This window comes from Ursus arctos, unplaced genomic scaffold, assembly GCF_023065955.2.
Source record: "Ursus arctos isolate Adak ecotype North America unplaced genomic scaffold, UrsArc2.0 scaffold_24, whole genome shotgun sequence".
Lineage (NCBI taxonomy): Eukaryota > Metazoa > Chordata > Mammalia > Carnivora > Ursidae > Ursus > Ursus arctos.
The window spans coordinates 16152145-16169759 of NW_026622919.1; the positions used below are offsets into that span (position 1 = coordinate 16152145).

A 17615-nucleotide genomic window follows, 5' to 3' on the forward strand; every position below is an offset into this window, starting at 1 on the left:
ATGTTAAAAATCTTAACAGAATGTCCTGCATATGGTAAATGCTCAAACAATGCTGCTAGTCTTATCTTACTGCGTTTAATCTCAATTTTAACATTTAACTATGTGATTCTGGCCGAGTCACTTAACCTCACTGACCTCCATTTCCTCCTCTGTCAAAAGGAAATAACCCCTACTTCACAGTTTTGTTAGAAAGACTTAATTTTTTTTTCTTTTAATTGTTAAGGCAATTAGCATGCCTTCTGCTACAAATTCAGTGCTCAATAAATATATGAGTTGAATCTGAACTCAGACTTTTTTTTTTAAGTTTTTTTTTTAAACACAGAGAAAGAGAGCGCCTGAGTGGGGGGGGGGCAGAGGGAGAGGGAGGAGCAGGCTTCCCGCTGGGCAAGGAGCCCCCTGTGGGGCTCGATCCCAGCACCCCGGGGACCATGACCAGAGCCAAAGGCAGCCACTTAACCAACTGAGCCACCCAGGGGCCACTGAACTCAGACTTTTTGATCTCTTCATTCATCTCTGAATGAACTAATTCAGAAGAGTGAGGTCAGATTTAACACAAGGAGGCTCCTCATAAAAGAAGAATATAATGATCCTTAACAGGACGGGGGAACCTGAGGGGGAAAGTAGAAGGACTATGACCTATGATTTGATCACTGACAGTGGACCAAGCTCTGAGCTAATAATGTTGTCTTAAACTTTCAAAAACCTTATGCTATAGGTATAATTATCCTCATTTATAGGCCAATTCACACATGACTTCCGGCCAACTATTCAGGACAACAAGAAAAGAGTGAGGACGAAGGAGGAGAAGGGAAGGACTCACTGTACCTGCTGGCGTGCCAGCTCGCTACAAAGCCTGGTACCACAGAACCCCAAACACTCAAGTTTAGGGCTGCTACAAGTAGAAGACAAAGCCAGTGTGATCTCGGGGTGCGTGAGAGGTGATGTTCATGGGCCCAGAAGAAACCCCTTCTCAAGAGTCTGCAGTAGTCAGGTCTTTGCTAGAGCAATGAGCAAAGGTGGTAATCCCTTCCTATAAGAATACGGAAATCTGGGTGCCTAGGTGGCTCAGTTGGTTGAGCGTCCAACTCCTGATTTCCACTCACGTCATAATCTCAGGGTCACGAGATTGAGCCCTGCTCCCCAACTCCATGCTCAGCGGGGAGTCTGCTTCTCTCCTTCTCCCTCTCCCTCTGTCCTTCTTCCCCCCTTGGCTGTTCTCTCTTTCTCAAATCAATAAATAAATCTTTAAAAGACAGAGAGAGAGATAGAATATGGAAATCTGGAGAGGGACCAGTAAGTTAAGAGTTAGAAGCTAGTTTCTAGGAGAAAAAAAAAAAGCATTAAAATAAAATGGGGCCATATCACCTGGAGAATATAAAGCTAAGATAGGATTTGATAACTATCTTCAAATAGAGGATATCTAAAGGATGCGGAACAGTCACAGAATTTCTGAGTTGAAAAGAACCAAATATTCTTACTTTGCAGATAAGAAAATTAAGGTTCAAACAAGACTTCCCCAAAGTCTCATGGTCAATAGTGGCAGAATGAGGGCCAATACTAAAATCTCCTGATTCAAATAACATTCTTTCTAGCATAACACGAGAAAAACATCTCGGCTTCATCAAAGAGCAAATGAAGAGGTAGCAGGAGTAAAAATCAAACAGAAATAATTACGATCCAAAATAAGGAACAACATCTTCAAGACCGGAGGGATGACAGACTGAAATGAGTTAGACCACAGCCCTGAAAATCTTCATGGAGAAAAGAGGCAACCAGCTGTCCCAGTTGGCTTTGATCATGATTCCCATTTGGAAAATGAAAAATTTTGATCATTAGTGGACTCTCTAGTCCTCATGGGTACTACCATGCTTATATCTACACATAGTATATATTTAACTAAAATGCATTTAAATTAACTTTAAGAATTTTACAGCACACCAAACTACTGGTTGAAAGCAAATGTCCACAGGGTATTGCAAAAGCAGAGTGAGGTTCAATCCACTAGTTCAAAATGCATCTGCTAGTCCTCATGCCCTATTTGTGGGTAAATTGGCATCACTTTTTGGTAAGGCAGTTTCACAATAACTATTACAGTTTAAAATGTATGTATCCTTTGACCCACTCCTAGGAAGGTCCCCTGGGGAAAGCATGATAGCTCCCAACTGGAAACAACATAAAGGTCCATCACTACGAGCCTGATTTAATTAAAATGTATATCTGTGTGTGAGACTCTACATAATTCTTTTAAAAAATGAAGTAGAACTGTTTGTTAACTATAAAGAGATACCAAGGTATATCGGGGCGCCTGGGTGGCTCAATCGGTTAAGTGTCTGCCTTTGGCTCAGGTCACGATCCTGAGGTCCTGGGATCAAGTCCCGCATTGGGCTCCCTGCTCAGCGGGGAGTCTGCTTCTTCCTCTGACCCTCCCCATCTCATGCTCTCTCTCTCTCTCATTCTCAAATAAATAAATATCGTTAAAAATAAATAAATAAATAAATAAAAAGATACCAAGGTATATTAATAATATATATTAAATATTAGGAAATCCAAATATGTATTAAATAAAAGATGCAGGATGGTATTATCACATGGCTCGATTTGTGTAAATTTTATATATACATACTGGTATACCACTACATATTTTTCTTGAAGGACACATAGGCCTATTAACAATGGTTATCTTTGGAAGAGGGATCAACATAACAAGAAAGCAAGAGGAAAATATTTTTATTTTTTATTATTTTTTAAAGTAGTATATGAGTTTTTGTTTTTGTTCTACCTTGTGCAGATATTAGTTCACTTTTTTAAAAATATTTTTATTTCTTTATTTGACAGAGAGAGAGAGACAGTGAGAGAGGGAACACAAGCAGGGGGAGTGGGAGAGGGAGAAGCAGGCTTCCCACCAAGCAGGGAGCCCAATGCAGGGCTCGATCCCAGGACCCTGGGATCATGACCTGAGCCGAAGGCAGACGCTTAATGATTGAGCCACCCAGGCGCCTCATACTTTTTAAAAATATAGTTTATGCTGGGCGCCTGGGTAGCTCAGTCGGTTAAGCATCTGCCTTTGGCCCATATCATGACCTCAGGGATCACGCCCTGCATTGGGCTCCCTGCTCGGTGGGGAGTCTGCTTCTCCCTCTCCCTCTGCTCCTCCCCCCTGCTCATGCTCTCTCTCTAAAATAAATGAATAAATTTTTAAAAAATAAAAAATAGGGGCGCCTGGGTGGCACAGCGGTTGAGCGTCTGCCTTCGGCTCAGGGCGTGATCCCGGCGTTCTGGGATCGAGCCCCACATCAGGCTCCTCCGCTATGAGCCTGCTTCTTCCTCTCCCACTCCCCCTGCTTGTGTTCCCTCTCTCGTTGGCTGTCTCTATCTCTGTCAAGTAAATGAATGGAATCTTTAAAAAATAAATAAATAAATAAATAAATAAATAAATAAATAAATAAAATAAAAAATAAAAAATAGGGGCACCTGGGTGGCTCAGTTTGTTAAGCGTCTGCCTTCAGCTCAGGTCATGATCCTAGGGTCCTGGGATCGAGCCCCCCATCAGGCTCCCTGCTGAGCAGGGAGCCTGCTTCTCCTTCTGCCTCTTGCTCTTCCCCTGTTTGTGCTCTCTTTCTCTCTGTCAAATGAATAACTAAAATCTTAAAAAAAAAAAAAAGATAAGGCTAAATGAAAGCAATTATTATAAAATAAATAAATAATAAAATTGCACACCTTTAAAAAAATAAAATAAAATACAGTATGTGCTTAAAATCAAGGGGTTGGATCAGATGACCTTTCAAGGTCCTAACTCCTGTGATTTTATGTCTTAGAGGTATTCAGTGGGGAAACAGAGGGATAAGTTACAATGACAATGAGCCCTAGCTATAGAGCAGAGAGAACATGATGAAACATTCTATTCTCAAAACACCACACTCAACAGGAGACAGGCAACAAATCAAGTTGGAGGGTAGGAGATCTGGAGACTTGCCTTGAAGCTGAGCTTACTAGCACTTCATAGAACACTGAGAAAACAAACTGTCTTCATCAAAGATGAGAAGGTGATGGGGACCACACGTGGACTGGGCACCCCCAAGTCACCATTGGCCCTACCACCATTAGCAGGTGAGCATCTAGGCAGAATACAGGATGAGGGGAGAGGATGCCAGTAAGCTAAGTAGGCTTTCCAATAACAGGAATGGAAATGGGGGCGCCTGGGTGGCACAGCGGTTAAGCGGCTGCCTTCGGCTCAGGGCGTGATCCCGGCGTTATGGGATCGAGCCCCACATCAGGCTCCTCCGCTATGAGCCTGCTTCTTCCTCTCCCACTCCCCCTGCTTGTGTTCCCTCTCTCGCTGGCTGTCTCTATCTCTGTCGAATGAATAAATAAAATCTTTAAAAAAAAAAAAAAGGAATGGAAATGAGGGTTCTAAATATCTTGAATAGTAGCTTTTGTGGGTGGAGGGGAAAAGGACACGTTTGCTGTGCGTCTGTTATGTTCCAGGCAGTCCGGCAGAACGGTTGAGAATTCAGGTCTGCAATCGGATTGCCTGAGTTTGAGCCCTGGGTCTACTACCAACTGGCCGCGTGAGACGGGGCAAACTACTGAACCTGTCTGTCCCTCTAGTTTTCACAGTCAAATGGGGGTGAGAACAGTCCCTACCTCGTGCAGGTGTGGTGAGAATTAAGTGAGTTAATCCACATAAGGTGCTTAAGGCATCACATATCCCAGGTGAAAATGAGCACACACGGGTAAGCGATGAGAAAGGTGATCACTACGACCCTGGCGATAGCAACTACTCTTCTCCGTCCTCCTCCAGGAAGCGCAACACAGGCTGTGCTGGGGAAGGTGGGGTTGTTAGTACTCACCTTCGATCTGGTCGGCAGTGAAGTCTATCTGTGGGGAGGGAAACACAGGAATGAGGGCTGAGACTGCCAAAGGCTCCCAAAGGGAAGCCGAAGTGGCTTCCACCGCAGTTGGGGGGCACGTCCCGCAGGCCACCAGTGAGGGGAGGAGACCCCAGTCTCCGGACGAATGAACTGCAATGAGCTATCACATAGTGCAGCCACCAGGGCTCCCTCAACATCACGTGTGAAGTGATGGCTCAGAATGAGAGGGACAGAGAGAAAGAGAAATACTCTAGAGGACTCTAGAACCTATGCTGACTCCCTATGGTGATTTCTTCGGGCGCACTGTAAATTGCTCATCCTAGCTGGCCATAAACCGCCCTCACTTTCAACCTGACTCCACAATCCACCCACAGTTAGACTTCCTCTCTCTTTCGGTGCCCACCACTCCTCACCCTCAGCCCCTCTTTCTTCCTTTTCCATCCAACTCCTTCAATCCTGTCTTCCCTTCCCTCGCCCCATTCCATTCCCACCCCTCCCCTCAGCACATGTCCCTCTTAGGCATCGGGACAGCAAGCCTAGCCTGGGTGGGCCCTCGATGTTTCCTAACTATTCCACAGTCCTGCGTCTAGCTGTGCCCGGGGCCCCTTGAAACCAGGGTTCGCCCTGGGGCTGGGATTTTTGTTACTGTTCACAGAGATGCCTGGCACAGGGCAGACACTCAAAAAATATTGTTGAGCCAAGGAATAAATTTTGGATTCACCCCTACAATGCATAATAATTCAATGGCGGCAGCGGGGAGGCTCTGAAAATAAATGACAATGAACGAGCATGAGTCATCATTGTAACCTGGGATTTTCTGGGTTACTTCATCACCCTTCATCTGCCACCACCCTCCCCACCGGATCCCCTCTTCCCCGGGGGTGGTAACCACCGCCTGGCACATCTTCTGCACGGAGCACCATTTCTAGTCCTAACTGCGGCTTGTACTGTGCCTCCCAGGCGAACCCCCATTAATGAGGGCCTCTGGGGGTGGCTGGAATGAGGTAGGAGAACGGAGGAGGGGTTACACTGGGTTGGGAAGGAAACTAGCTGTGACTCGGACCAGGCTTTGCCGCAGGTGGGGTTGGTCGGGAAGGTAAAGCTGTCCCTGAAATAAAGATGCTTTGCACGAACTCTCTGAGGGAAAGGTGCAGTTGCCTTGCTTTGTAACGCGTTCAGCCCCAGGAGGAAATGTCTAAGAGAAATGAGTATTAAAACATGAAATCAGAATCTACGGTCATAACCACACATATTGGACTTAAATTTACTTTTGTTCTGTCTTTTTGAGCAGAGTTTTGGAAGCAAAGGAACCAGATAAGTACAATAATAGGGAAATCATATCCTTCTGATCATGAAGGATACCTACATTTTTTTTTTTTCACTTTAAAGCAATTTCAACAACCCTCAGGGTTGGAAGATCCAGATGTGGGAAAGAGGACTGTAACCAGAGGAGAGAGGATGGGGGAGGTGGGTGGATGGAGAGAAGTGATGGGTCAAAGAGAAGGCTCTGATCTGATACCACTAGGCAGCTGTGGCCCAGACGCCAGGGACCAGGCTACCCCACAGGAGGAGGGCATTATCGGAACCAATGAAATAAGAGCATCCTGCTGGGGGCGGGGGAGAGTCAGCTTTTCTTGCGAGGCTCTGCCCGTAGTGGGAGTAACGTATGACCCAGGTACTTTCAAGGTCTTACACGATTGCCTCCACATGTACCATAATCAAGCCCAGGGACGTGCAACTGCCTCCATCTCTTGGCCAAACCAGTTATGCTTGACCCCTGACCCTTGCAGGGATTACCGTAGATCAATCCCAGGGTCCTTGGCACCACGGCAGGGTCTCCTGGGGCTGTGGGTGTGGGGTAGAGTCCTGAGAGGATGGGGAGGGTCATCCAAATTGGAGCCCGGAGGTTCAGTTTCCCTACCTTCTTGTCACAGAACCCGGTGCTGAGCTCTTATTTTGATCTGATTCCTCACCACCCCCAGCCCTGCCCTCGTGGCTACCCCCAGGGGCCCACCACTCCCAACCTGTTATTAATAGCTCTCCATACCAGTAGCACTTGACCTCTTACATTCTGGTGCCAAGGCTTAGAACTGCTTCACTCTCCAGAGGCCTCTGACCCCTCCTTCCCTGGCCAGGCCCCTCCCAGTTCCATTCCTTCAGCAGCTGGGCCGGATAGCTGGGAGTCCTGAAGTGACTGAGTCAGCAGGCAGGGCTGGTGGACCAGCTGCAGGGAGAGGAACCTCCCAGTGTGAGGGGAGCGGGGCGGGCAGAGAGGAAACCAGGCCCCACTTCCTCACCAGGTTAGAGGGAGGGTCTCAGCCTGGGATGGGCCTGTGCACTGCATACCCCAGACAGGAGCCCAGGCTGAGGCCTCAGAAAGAGGGAACCACTTTGGTAAGGGAGGAGAGAGGGAAGCAGACTCCTCTTGCCTTACCTAGAGCCTCCCTGCCCTCACCACCTACCCTACCCGCTGCAAGGGTCTTGCGAACAACGCCTTTCCCAGACCCCCGGCTCCCTCACTGCTTACACCGCTTACTCCAAGTGGCACCGGCGGTTATCATTATGTGTCTTTTCTCCAGAAAGCTATTGTACCACCTCTGAGCAAAGGGTCAGTCTCTCTCTCTTCACTATGATGACTCCCACAGCGCCTTAAAATTTAAGGCTGAATGGTTGGTTGGTTGTACCTCCCTGCCATTCCCGACTCTGGCTAAATTTGGGGTGACAGAGCAGGGCTTCCTCAGACCAGAAACCCGTTCCTGAGGGGAAAGGCCTACAACCCCAAAACCCTTCACTAGCCCCAACACCAGCTCTACCACCCTGGGCACCATGATGTGGGGCATGGACACCACAGCCCTCAGCCCATTCCAGCCTCCAGGAAATAGATCTCTAAAGTCCAGGACAGACAGGATCCCAGTGGCTAAGGCTCACTCACCTTTACACTCTTGGGGTCAAAGGCAGGTTCCTTGGGGGGCTCAGGAGCTGGGGCTGGGGCCGGGGCAGGGGCTGGGGCAGGCTTGGCTGCTTCCTTCTTAGGCTCAGGCTTCTTGGGAGGCATGTTGTCTTGTTGGGATCTTCCGTGGAGATGGAAGCTAGGAAGGAATCAAGAGATGTGGCGCCTGGGAGATGAGACAGGAGACTGGGCTGCCTCCCTCCCCTTTTATCCTGGGCAGGAGCCCCCACAGAGGGGCTGGGTGAGAGCAAGAGCAACTGCTCTGACTATAAAAGGAAGAAACACCAGCAGGGCACAGCTGACAACTGTGTATTGTCACCAGGTTTGGGGCGACGAGCCTCCCCTCCCTCCACACCTCACACTCCTCCTGGCCTCCACCTCTGGGACAGGCTGACCCCTTCCTGCCAATGGGTGGAAACCCACAGGGGCCAGGAAAACAGACCCTCTCAAAAATGCCAGAGTCCAGCCAGAGAGATGAGCTGACTTGAGCAGTTGATAACCCTCACACAAAGCCCAGGGGAGGGGAAGGCTTTTTTTAGCCCCTCCTGAGCAGAGGCAGCCCACTGCACATTCCTTTTAGGCCAGGCTCCTTTAAGCTGAGAGCCACTCTGGGGCCTCAGCTCTGGGGCCTGGAGCCCTGAAGCAACAGCTGGTCTAGCCACCCACACTGTCCCCACACCCTCCCAATTCACAGGGTGAAGCCCTCCATCCTCCAGAGCAGGCATCCCAGGAACTCCACAGACCTCACTTCCCTGGGTTTACCCCCACCACCAGCAACCTCAATCATTCATTCAACAAGTACTGAGCGCTGAACTTGTGCCTGGGGGCTGGGGTGAGAGTCAGGGAGGTGTGGCTAAATGTCAGTGTGACCGGAGGTCAGAAAACTTGGGTCTCGTTGTCACTTTACCTCTAACTCACTCTGCGCCCCCAGACTCTGTGCGTGAGCATGTGCACGTGTGTGTATCTGTGTGTGTGTGTGTGTGTGTACGTGTAGTGCTTACTGTGTACCAGGCACTGTTAACTGCTATCATATTAAATGTCATTACACCTTCACCACAGTCCTATAAAGTAGATATCATTATTACTCCGTTTTACACTTGGGGAGACTGAAACTAAAAGTGGTCAGGTGACAAAGTCACTCAGCTAATTAGCTATGAGCTGGATCAGAACCCAGGTGTGTCTGATTCTAAAGTTTATGCTTAAATCATTGAGATCATGGGGTGCCTGGGTGGCACAGCGGTTGGGCGTCTGCCTTCGGCTCGGGGCGTGATCCCGGCGTTATGGGATCGAGCCCCACATCAGGCTCTTCTGCTGTGAGCCTGCTTCTTCCTCTCCCACTCCCCCTGCTTGTGTTCCCTCTCTCGCTGGCTGTCTCTATCTCCGTTGAATAAATAAATAAAATCTTAAAAAAAAAAATCATTGAGATCATAATCCCATTGATGGGGGGTGTGTACATAATATGTCTGTGTTCATCTGAAAGGTTAGGATGAATACACACTGAAGTGTTAGAAGAAACACCCCTGGGACCTGGGGGCGGTGAGGAAGGGGTAATGACAGCAATTCATAATTTTGTACTTTTTTTCACTTCCTGTATTAATGGAGATTTTTATAACGAGCATATACTGCTTTTGTAAAAACCGCTAAAAGCCTATAAAATGTTCAGAGAACAACAAAAAAAGCTTATCCACTGCACAGAATTGCTTTGAGCTGAACTTTAAGACTCTCCAGTTCAGGGGATAAAAATCCAAGCTGAGAGAAGCTGAAAAGTCACTCTGCCTCTCTAGGCCGGCTTCCTCCCTATGAAACAAGATGGCTCGACTACCTACACCTGCTCCTTGCTAGCTCCTAAGCCTGCATGCGATTCCAGGGGCCCGGGGCCCACAGCCGCTCCTTCCCCAGGCTCCATTTCCCAGATCTTTCCGAGCCAAAAGGGCCCTTAGAGTTGGTCTCATCCCACCTGCTTTTGCAGGTGAGAACCTAATGCCCAGAGAGACTTTTAAGCGGCCTGGAGACATTCAGCCATCCATAGGCAGAGCTGAGCCAGCTAATTCTGGCTCCCTGTGCCCTGTGTGGAGCTCTGCCCCTGCCCGGCCGCTCCTACAGCCTCGGTGTGCTCTCACCACTGGTAAGCAGAGAGGCCTTCAAAGGAAACTGAGGCAGGAAAAGGAGCCAGGACTGGCCTAAGGGAATACTAGAGAGAGCAAGGCCCAAACCCAGGCCAGCACTGGTCCTGCCTGGGACAGCAGCTGTTGGCCCTTTCACCTCCCCCCACCCCTCTTCTACCTCACCTTCTCTCTTCCTTCTGACTTCGTGTCACCTGCTTCCCGGAGCCTCTGCTTACACCCTTCCATTTTCCATATCTATCCCTTCCCTGACTTCCTCATTCCCCAGGGGTTGGGAGCTCAGGTTGCTGGTGGTGAAGAAGAAGGAAAAAGGAAGCCCAGCCTCTCGCCTCCTCTCCTCCCACCACACTCACTTCCCAGCCTAGGTGTGCTGCAGGGCTTGCAAAGATACACAAACCGGGGTTTGGTGGAAACCTGCAAGCCGGAAGCTGGAAGATCCAGACACTAGTCGTGACCTTGCCAGCCACTTCCCCTCTCTGGGCCTCTGCTTGCTTATCTCTAAAATGAGAGATCATCGGGAGCTCTCAAACAGTATTCAACAGACACCCAAGGCTCCCTTAACTTGCTTCCAGCCCTAAGGGAGGCAGAGAGGCCAGGTTGGGAGCTCCCCCCTGCCATTTCACTGTGTGTTTTCTACACTGGGGTCCCACGATCATTGTCGAAGAAATGATTCCATGGTTTAAGAGTCTAAAAATAACCACTGAATGAGATGCTCTCATATATCCCCTTCCAGTTAAGAAACAAGTTATTCTAACCATTCTGGTAAGAAGTTTGATCCTCAGAGTCAGGAGTTTCCTTTCCTTTCATTTATCTTTCTTTTTTTTCCTTTTTCTTTCTTTATTTGTTTTAATTCTCAGGAGGAGCAAAATATCCAGCCTGCTTGAGAACAGAGCTCTGAGGTTAGAGAGCTGGCCGAGCATCTGCAGACACGGAAGGGTATGGGCCTTAGAGACAGCCGAGCATAGGGCCGAATCCTAGATTTGCCATTTCCTATTCTCCGGCCCAGTACTCTAAGGACCTTCAACAGTAAACATTTCCTTCTCAAGTTGTTGTGAGATCTGTATGAAACAATGTAAGCAGAGTACCACAAACCACCCCAGCACATTAGAAACACGTACAGCTGTTAATTTCATTCGCTTTCCTAGATGAAGCGAGATGTGTGTTGGGGTTTCTCAGACTTCCTGGAAGGAACTCCAGGAGAGGGGGCTGCATGGGGGAGGGACAGATAAGGTGGCAGCAGGTACTGGGATTGTGAGGTGTGGGTTTAGGAATGGGAGAGAGGGGAAGAGGACGGCAGCTGGGTACCCATGGTGTGACATATTTGTGGCTCAGAAAGCATGTAGCAGGTCCCTGGGGCCAGGCAGTCTGCCTGTCAGCCACACTCACAGGAGGAGCCAGCCTGCCTGAAACCTTAGGCCACAAGCGCCCCAGCGGGGGAGGAGACACTCCTCAAATCAGTTTCTGATTCTCTTTAAGCAACACCAGCTAAAAGACTGTCTGGCACTTCAGAAGCAACTAGAGGGAAGTGTGGTTTTCCAGAAAGAGTCATGCATCAAGAGTCAAGATACCCAACCCTGGCCTTGCTATTACAACTCCTGATGCTTACAGCTCAGAAGAGCCCAGTAAGGAGCCAGAGGTTTCACTTTCGTGGCCCTCACTCTGCTTCACAGTAACTGACTTTTACCTTCTTGTCCCTCTAGAGTGTCCTGCGCCAGGTCTATGACATAGGCTTCCCCCTCCAACACATGCTGACCAAGAAGAGCAAAGGAAAGAAAGAGAGAAGGAAAGCAGAGGCAGAGTGTGAAGAGGCAAGTATAGTGGCGGGTACTGGAAGCCTAACCAGCGCCTCTGAGGCCACTAATGTTCCTGAGCCAGAGTGGTTCCAGCCCGCTCAGATGTTCCCACTGGCAGGACTTCAAACTCGGTAGATGGAAAACGCAGGACAGAATTTCACACCAACCCATTTACAGCCCATGGCAAATTCGGGGACAGACACATAGAGAACTGACATCAGCCCTCATTTGGGCTGGGCTTACTCACACTCGCTCACTCTCCTCCCTTCCCCTCTCACCATGCACGCCCTATGTCCTGTCCTGAAAGAGATCCATCAGAGTCTCCTGCCTGGGATCAAATGCTGCTGACAGCAGGCCTGGCTCTTAATGCCTTGTCCTTGTCACCCTCCCTCCTCTCTTCTGGCCAGTGTCTCATAAACTAGACATCATGGGGCAATGCCCTGGCCAACACGAATCTGTCCCCATAGAGGGCACTGGGTAAACTGGGCTCTGCCGCAAGGCGGGGGGTAAGAGGGCCCACTCAGGAGCCAGACTGCCCGGGTTAGAGTCCTGACTCAGTGGATTAGGCAAACTAGTTAACTTTTTGTTTTTTTTTTTTAAGATTTATTTATTTTAGAGAGAGAGAGAGAAAGCACACATGTGGGGGGGGCGGTGCAGAGGGAAAGAATCTCAAGCAGATGATGCCTCGCTGAGCTCAGAGCCTTGATCTCACAACCCTGAGACCATGACCTGAGACGAAATCAAGAGTTAGACACTTAAACAACTGAGCCACCCAGACGCCCCTCAAGTTAACTTCGTTATGTCTCAGTTTTCTTATCTGTAAAATGGGGCTGCTAATATAACCTCATAAACTGGTCGTGAGGATTATGTGAATTGGAGGAGAGCAAGAGTAAGGGCCAGGAGTGCAGCAAAGAGGCTGCTAGGGAGTCGAGGCAGCTCTAAATTTCCATTATTCTTGGATCCTAGCTGGTTGGGTTACGGGATGGTTGAGCCTAAGGGTCAAGAAAGAATTCTTGAGATGTTTTATGCACAAAAAGGTATTAGACTTAATATGGGTGACATGCCTAGAACAGTGTCTAGGACAGAGAAGTAATCAAAATAGCTAGGCTGGGGTCCTGATTGAAATAGGGAGCTGCTGCTCCCTCTCCCAAGATCAACAGTGGAAGAATTATACGGAGAAAATACCAAGAAACGAAGGGAACTGTGAGAAACCCCTTGGAGAAAGGGGAGCCCTGCTTTGAACTGGGGTGTGTATGTGTGTGTGTTAGAAGGGTGGCTTTGGTTTGGGGAGAGATGTGGCCAAGCATGACTGTGGAATGACCACAAAAAAGGAGCCCTGGGGTTCTGATCTCTCTTTTCCTCCACTACCGCCTTCGAACACACCGTGATACGCATCACCCATGTGACTCAAACCTGTGATCCGGGTGCTGGTTAGGGTAACGTCATGGCACTGAAGACGCACTGCGCTTGGGAAGAGCTAGTAAAAAAATAGGTAGGGGGCAACTGAACTTTGGACAGTTGTGCTCTCCCTCCTCCCCTAAACTCTCAGGGCCGGTGAATTGCAATCTAAAAAAAAAATCTCCCCGTATTAAGGCTGCTGTGCTCTGGCAGGGTGGTGGGGGGAAGGGTCTGTTCTCAGTACTAGGGCTCATTCACCTCCAACCCTTACCCCCTCAGCTCAGTGGCACTGGCATGCTCTGTTGGACGAGCAACCTATGTGCCCTTAGGCAAAATAACAAGACAGATAAGGAGCACAACTAATCCAAAAGGATACAGCCCACTTGATTACAGGTGGTAACTTAAGTAGAAATATGAAGACAGGCCAAGATTTTAAAAGGAGCTTAGTACACATGCTAAAAGAGATAAAAGGAAATACTACCGTATGATACAGAACGAGAAGACATAAAGAGGAACCAAACAGAAATATCAGATAGGAAAAGTATAATAGTTGAAATAAGGAAAAAAACTTCCAAAAAACAAGCAATATGTTAGGTATAAAAAATTAATAATTAAAATAGAACACACAATAGATTTGAAAAGTAGCATGATGGACACAGCTGGGAAACACAGTAGAGTATAGAAAGGCAAAAGAAAGGGGTAATCAGAAGGGGGAATGAAACATGAGAGACTATGGACTATGAGAAACAAACTGAGGACCACAGAGGGGAGGGGGGTGGGGGAATGGGATAGGCCGGTGATGGGTAGTAAGGAGGGCACGTATTGCATGGTGCACTGGGTGTTATACACAACTAATGAATCATCGAGCCTTACATCAGAAACCAGGGATGTACTGTATGGTGACTAACATAATATAATAAAAAATCATTATAAAAAAAAAAAAAGAAAGAAAGGCAAAAGAAAGAATATCTTCCAGAAGAAAAAAAAGAAAGGCAAAGTCGGGGCGCCTGGGTGGCACAGCGGTTAAGCGTCTGCCTTCGGCTCAGGGCGTGATCCCGGCGTTCTGGGATTGAGCCCCACATCAGGCTCCTCCGCTATGAGCCTGCTTCTTCCTCTCCCACTCCCCCTGCTTGTGTTCCCTCTCTCGCTGGCTGTCTCTATCTCTGTCAAATAAATAAATAAAATCTTAAAAAAAAAAAAAAAAGAAGCAAAAGATTAGATGTATAGCCAGAAGAATACAGCGATGAGTAAGAAGCTGAATAAGATAGAAACCACAATTACATTTCTGTAAATTTAAAATACCTGCATATAATCTCACTGATATCATACTGCATATGAATGAGCTAAAACTGAAGCTCCAAGGAGAGAAAAGGCTTATTTGCAACTTAGCTAGGTAGGTTCAAGAATTTATGCTAAAATTGAAGCCTGCCACAATGCAAATTAATATGCATTTCTCTAACATAAATATGCAGATTTTAATCAACAGCATTATGTAAACTGGCTGCAACAATGACAAGAAAAGTTTAAATGTTTTGTTGATAGTAATAAATTTGGAGTTGCTTTTCAATTTATGCAGTGTCTCCTTGAATTTCATGTTAGTAATACTAAGTTGACACAAGAGTTAGTGAATTTACTTGACTTGGACATACTTTTGATACTGATAAATTCTTTTAAAATAGAGGAAGCAATTTTGTCCATTTGGATGCAAATATTAAAGGAAAATGATTTTTGGGGGTACTTGATTCAGTTACTGGAAAATTTTGAAGTATGCTTGGAAAACTTAGGTATGTGAATCTACTTTTTCAACTGTGAAATTATGAAATCTAAATAAAGATCAAGTATTTGTGATGAAAATTTAGCATCCAGATTGAGATATTCTGTAAGAAAAAACACACACTGGGTTTTGAAGACTTAGTACAAAAAAAGAGAAAGGAATATAATCTCATCAATAATTTTTATATGTTTACATGTTGAAATAACATTGGCTATACTGGGAGAATAAGATATATTATTCAATTTTATTAGGTACACGCATACTAGAAGCATTACCCATTATTCAAGAACACATACAAACAAAAAAAATACACATTAAGAATATTTGAGGGTTGCTTATGGTGAGTATTGTTTGGATGGGATGGGGCAACGAGGTAAAAAGGAATAAATGACTAATTAAACAAGCAGCTTTGTATGGACCAGTGATGGAAGAAGGCTATATAACTCAAGGAGAATGATTAACCCAATCCTCTGTAGCTAAAATTCCTTTTGACCAAAGAGGAAGGAAAAAAGCAATGAAAACCTGAAGTCTTAGTGACCCTGAAAACCCAGAGCACCAAAGGTAAAGGCAGAGAAGAAATGGTAGGGTCTAAAATCAAAATTTTAAGGGCCATGATAGCACTGGTTCTCAGAGTACTTTATTTTTATTTTTTTTTTTAAAGATTTTTTAATTTTTATTTATGTGACAGAGAGACAGCCAGCAAGAGAGGGAACACAGCAGGGGAGAGGGAGAGGAAGAAGCAGGCTCCCAGCCCAGGAGCCTGATGTGGGACTCGATCGCGGAACGCCAGGATCATGCCCTGAGCCAAAGGCAGACGCTTAACGACTGCGCTACCCAGGCGCCCCCTCTTAGAGTACTTTAAATCATTCCATCCAACTTCATTTCCTCAGCTGTGTAGCGTAAGTGGAGAATGCTACACGTTTGGCCCAATCACCCAACAGTCCATTTAAATGGTTGAAGCTCATTTCTGTGCTGTGATCAAGGCAGTGCAGCCTAATGATGGATCTGTGAGCTGAACCATGGGAGGAAGACATTCGGAGGACCCCAACAACAGGTGGGTTGGAGCCCGCCTGAGAATCTAAAGCAGAGGGCAGGACAGCTGGTGTCTGGCAAAATGATTTATAGTTGAAAAGCAATGAAGAATCCTCACCAGTCATCCAAACTTCATTCCCCCAGACATCCTGTCAGCTGCAAAGGACTTTAGAGGCACAGACAAAAGGGAGTGACTTGCCCAAGGTCACACTTTGAGTCATGACAGATCTGAGACTAGAACCCAGGACACTAAGGCAACAGTGGGAGCTGGTAGAGCTGATGGGACTCCCTCATGGAGTGTGCTGGCCCCCAAGAGGGCAAGGAAACAAGAAAGCATCAATGACAGCTGGCCCTGTCACCCACAGCATGGGCGGCTCTCAGTAAGGAAAAAGAGACTCAGCACCTTAGCAAGCACTTTTTCTCAGCATTTGGGGACATGCTTTTAGTGCTAAAAATGATTCTCTTCTTGGTTTCCCTTTCCACCAACTTCTTCTTTTCTCAAATTCTGACTTCCTCCCGAGCTCTCCACCAGTGACTTCTCTGAGGCTAGATTTAGTGCTCTTGTCTCTGGGCCTTCTCTGCTGTACTTATCACACCAAAGTTCTGTCCCTCACCCTGCTTTCCTGGATCTCCTTTATCCAGATTACTCTCCTTCATTCATTCATCCATTCATCCATTCAACTAACACTTATTACACATAAGTATGCACATACTTTTACCAAAATGAGTAAGAGGCCATCCCTGCCCCCAAGGAGCTTCCTGTCTGGTGTGGAGGATGCAGGTATATAAATAGTTTTAATGTAATGATAAATACTCTCACAAAGGTTTTATATGGTATTACATAACCAAAACAGAATAAATTTAGTTCTACCTGGAAAAGCTCTCTATTTTTTTAAAAGATTTTTATGTATTTATTTGAGAGAGAGAGAGCACAGGCAAGGGGGAGAGACAGAGGGAAAAGCTGACCCCCAGGACACAGGGCTCAATCCCACGACCTTGGGATCATGACCTGAGCCGAAGGCAGCCGCTTAACCGACTGAGCCACCCAAAAGCCCCTAGAAAATCTCTATCTCCAGCCCCAACTTCTTTCCTAAATTGTTTGAGCTTCACATTTTCAATTAACATTTGAACACTTCTCACCTGAGGCACTTCAAACTCAGTACATTTTGAACCTAACTCATCACCTACCTCCCAAATCACACATGTGTGACACACAAACGAATAGCAACAACAGGGTCTGAGACAGCTAGTGTAGACTCAAGACTGCAACACGATCAAGTCTGTGTTTAATTCACTGCTGTGCAATTTATTCAGAGAAAAAACGAAAGTTTGCCTAGAACCTAAAAAGGAAAGAAACAGAGACTCTACTATTCGGTGAACGTCCTCTCCAGATAACAAATATTTTTTTATCTAGCAGTCAGGCATATATGTCCCTTCTGAGGAAAAGGAGGTAACAGCCAGCAAGATCATTTGATTCACTCTTTTGGTCTGTCTGCACTCAGTAAGCAGCCTTCTGGTTGGAATCGGAATGTTCTAAAGACAAGGAATTGGAAAAGAATATTTCTCACTGTAAATGAGTAACTTGGAACTATTTTCATTTTGCATCTTTTCTCAGATTCAGCTGATGAGAGAGCAAGCTGAGGGCAAAACACGAGCTGACCCTGCAACCCGCCC

General features: G+C 46.8%; 1 protein-coding gene across 1 annotated transcript in view; it reads right to left on the reverse strand.

Moving 5' to 3' along the window:
* MYL4 (myosin light chain 4) overlaps positions 1-17615 on the reverse strand; it is a 28097-nt gene that overhangs the window by 4875 nt on the left and 5607 nt on the right. Inside the window, exons 2-3 of the mRNA XM_026512552.4 lie at positions 7804-7960; positions 4851-4878 (exon numbers count right to left, since the gene is read on the reverse strand). Of these exons, the coding sequence (XP_026368337.1) occupies positions 4851-4878; positions 7804-7926 (151 nt within the window). The 5' untranslated portion in view covers positions 7927-7960. The remainder of the gene's footprint in view (positions 1-4850; positions 4879-7803; positions 7961-17615) is intronic.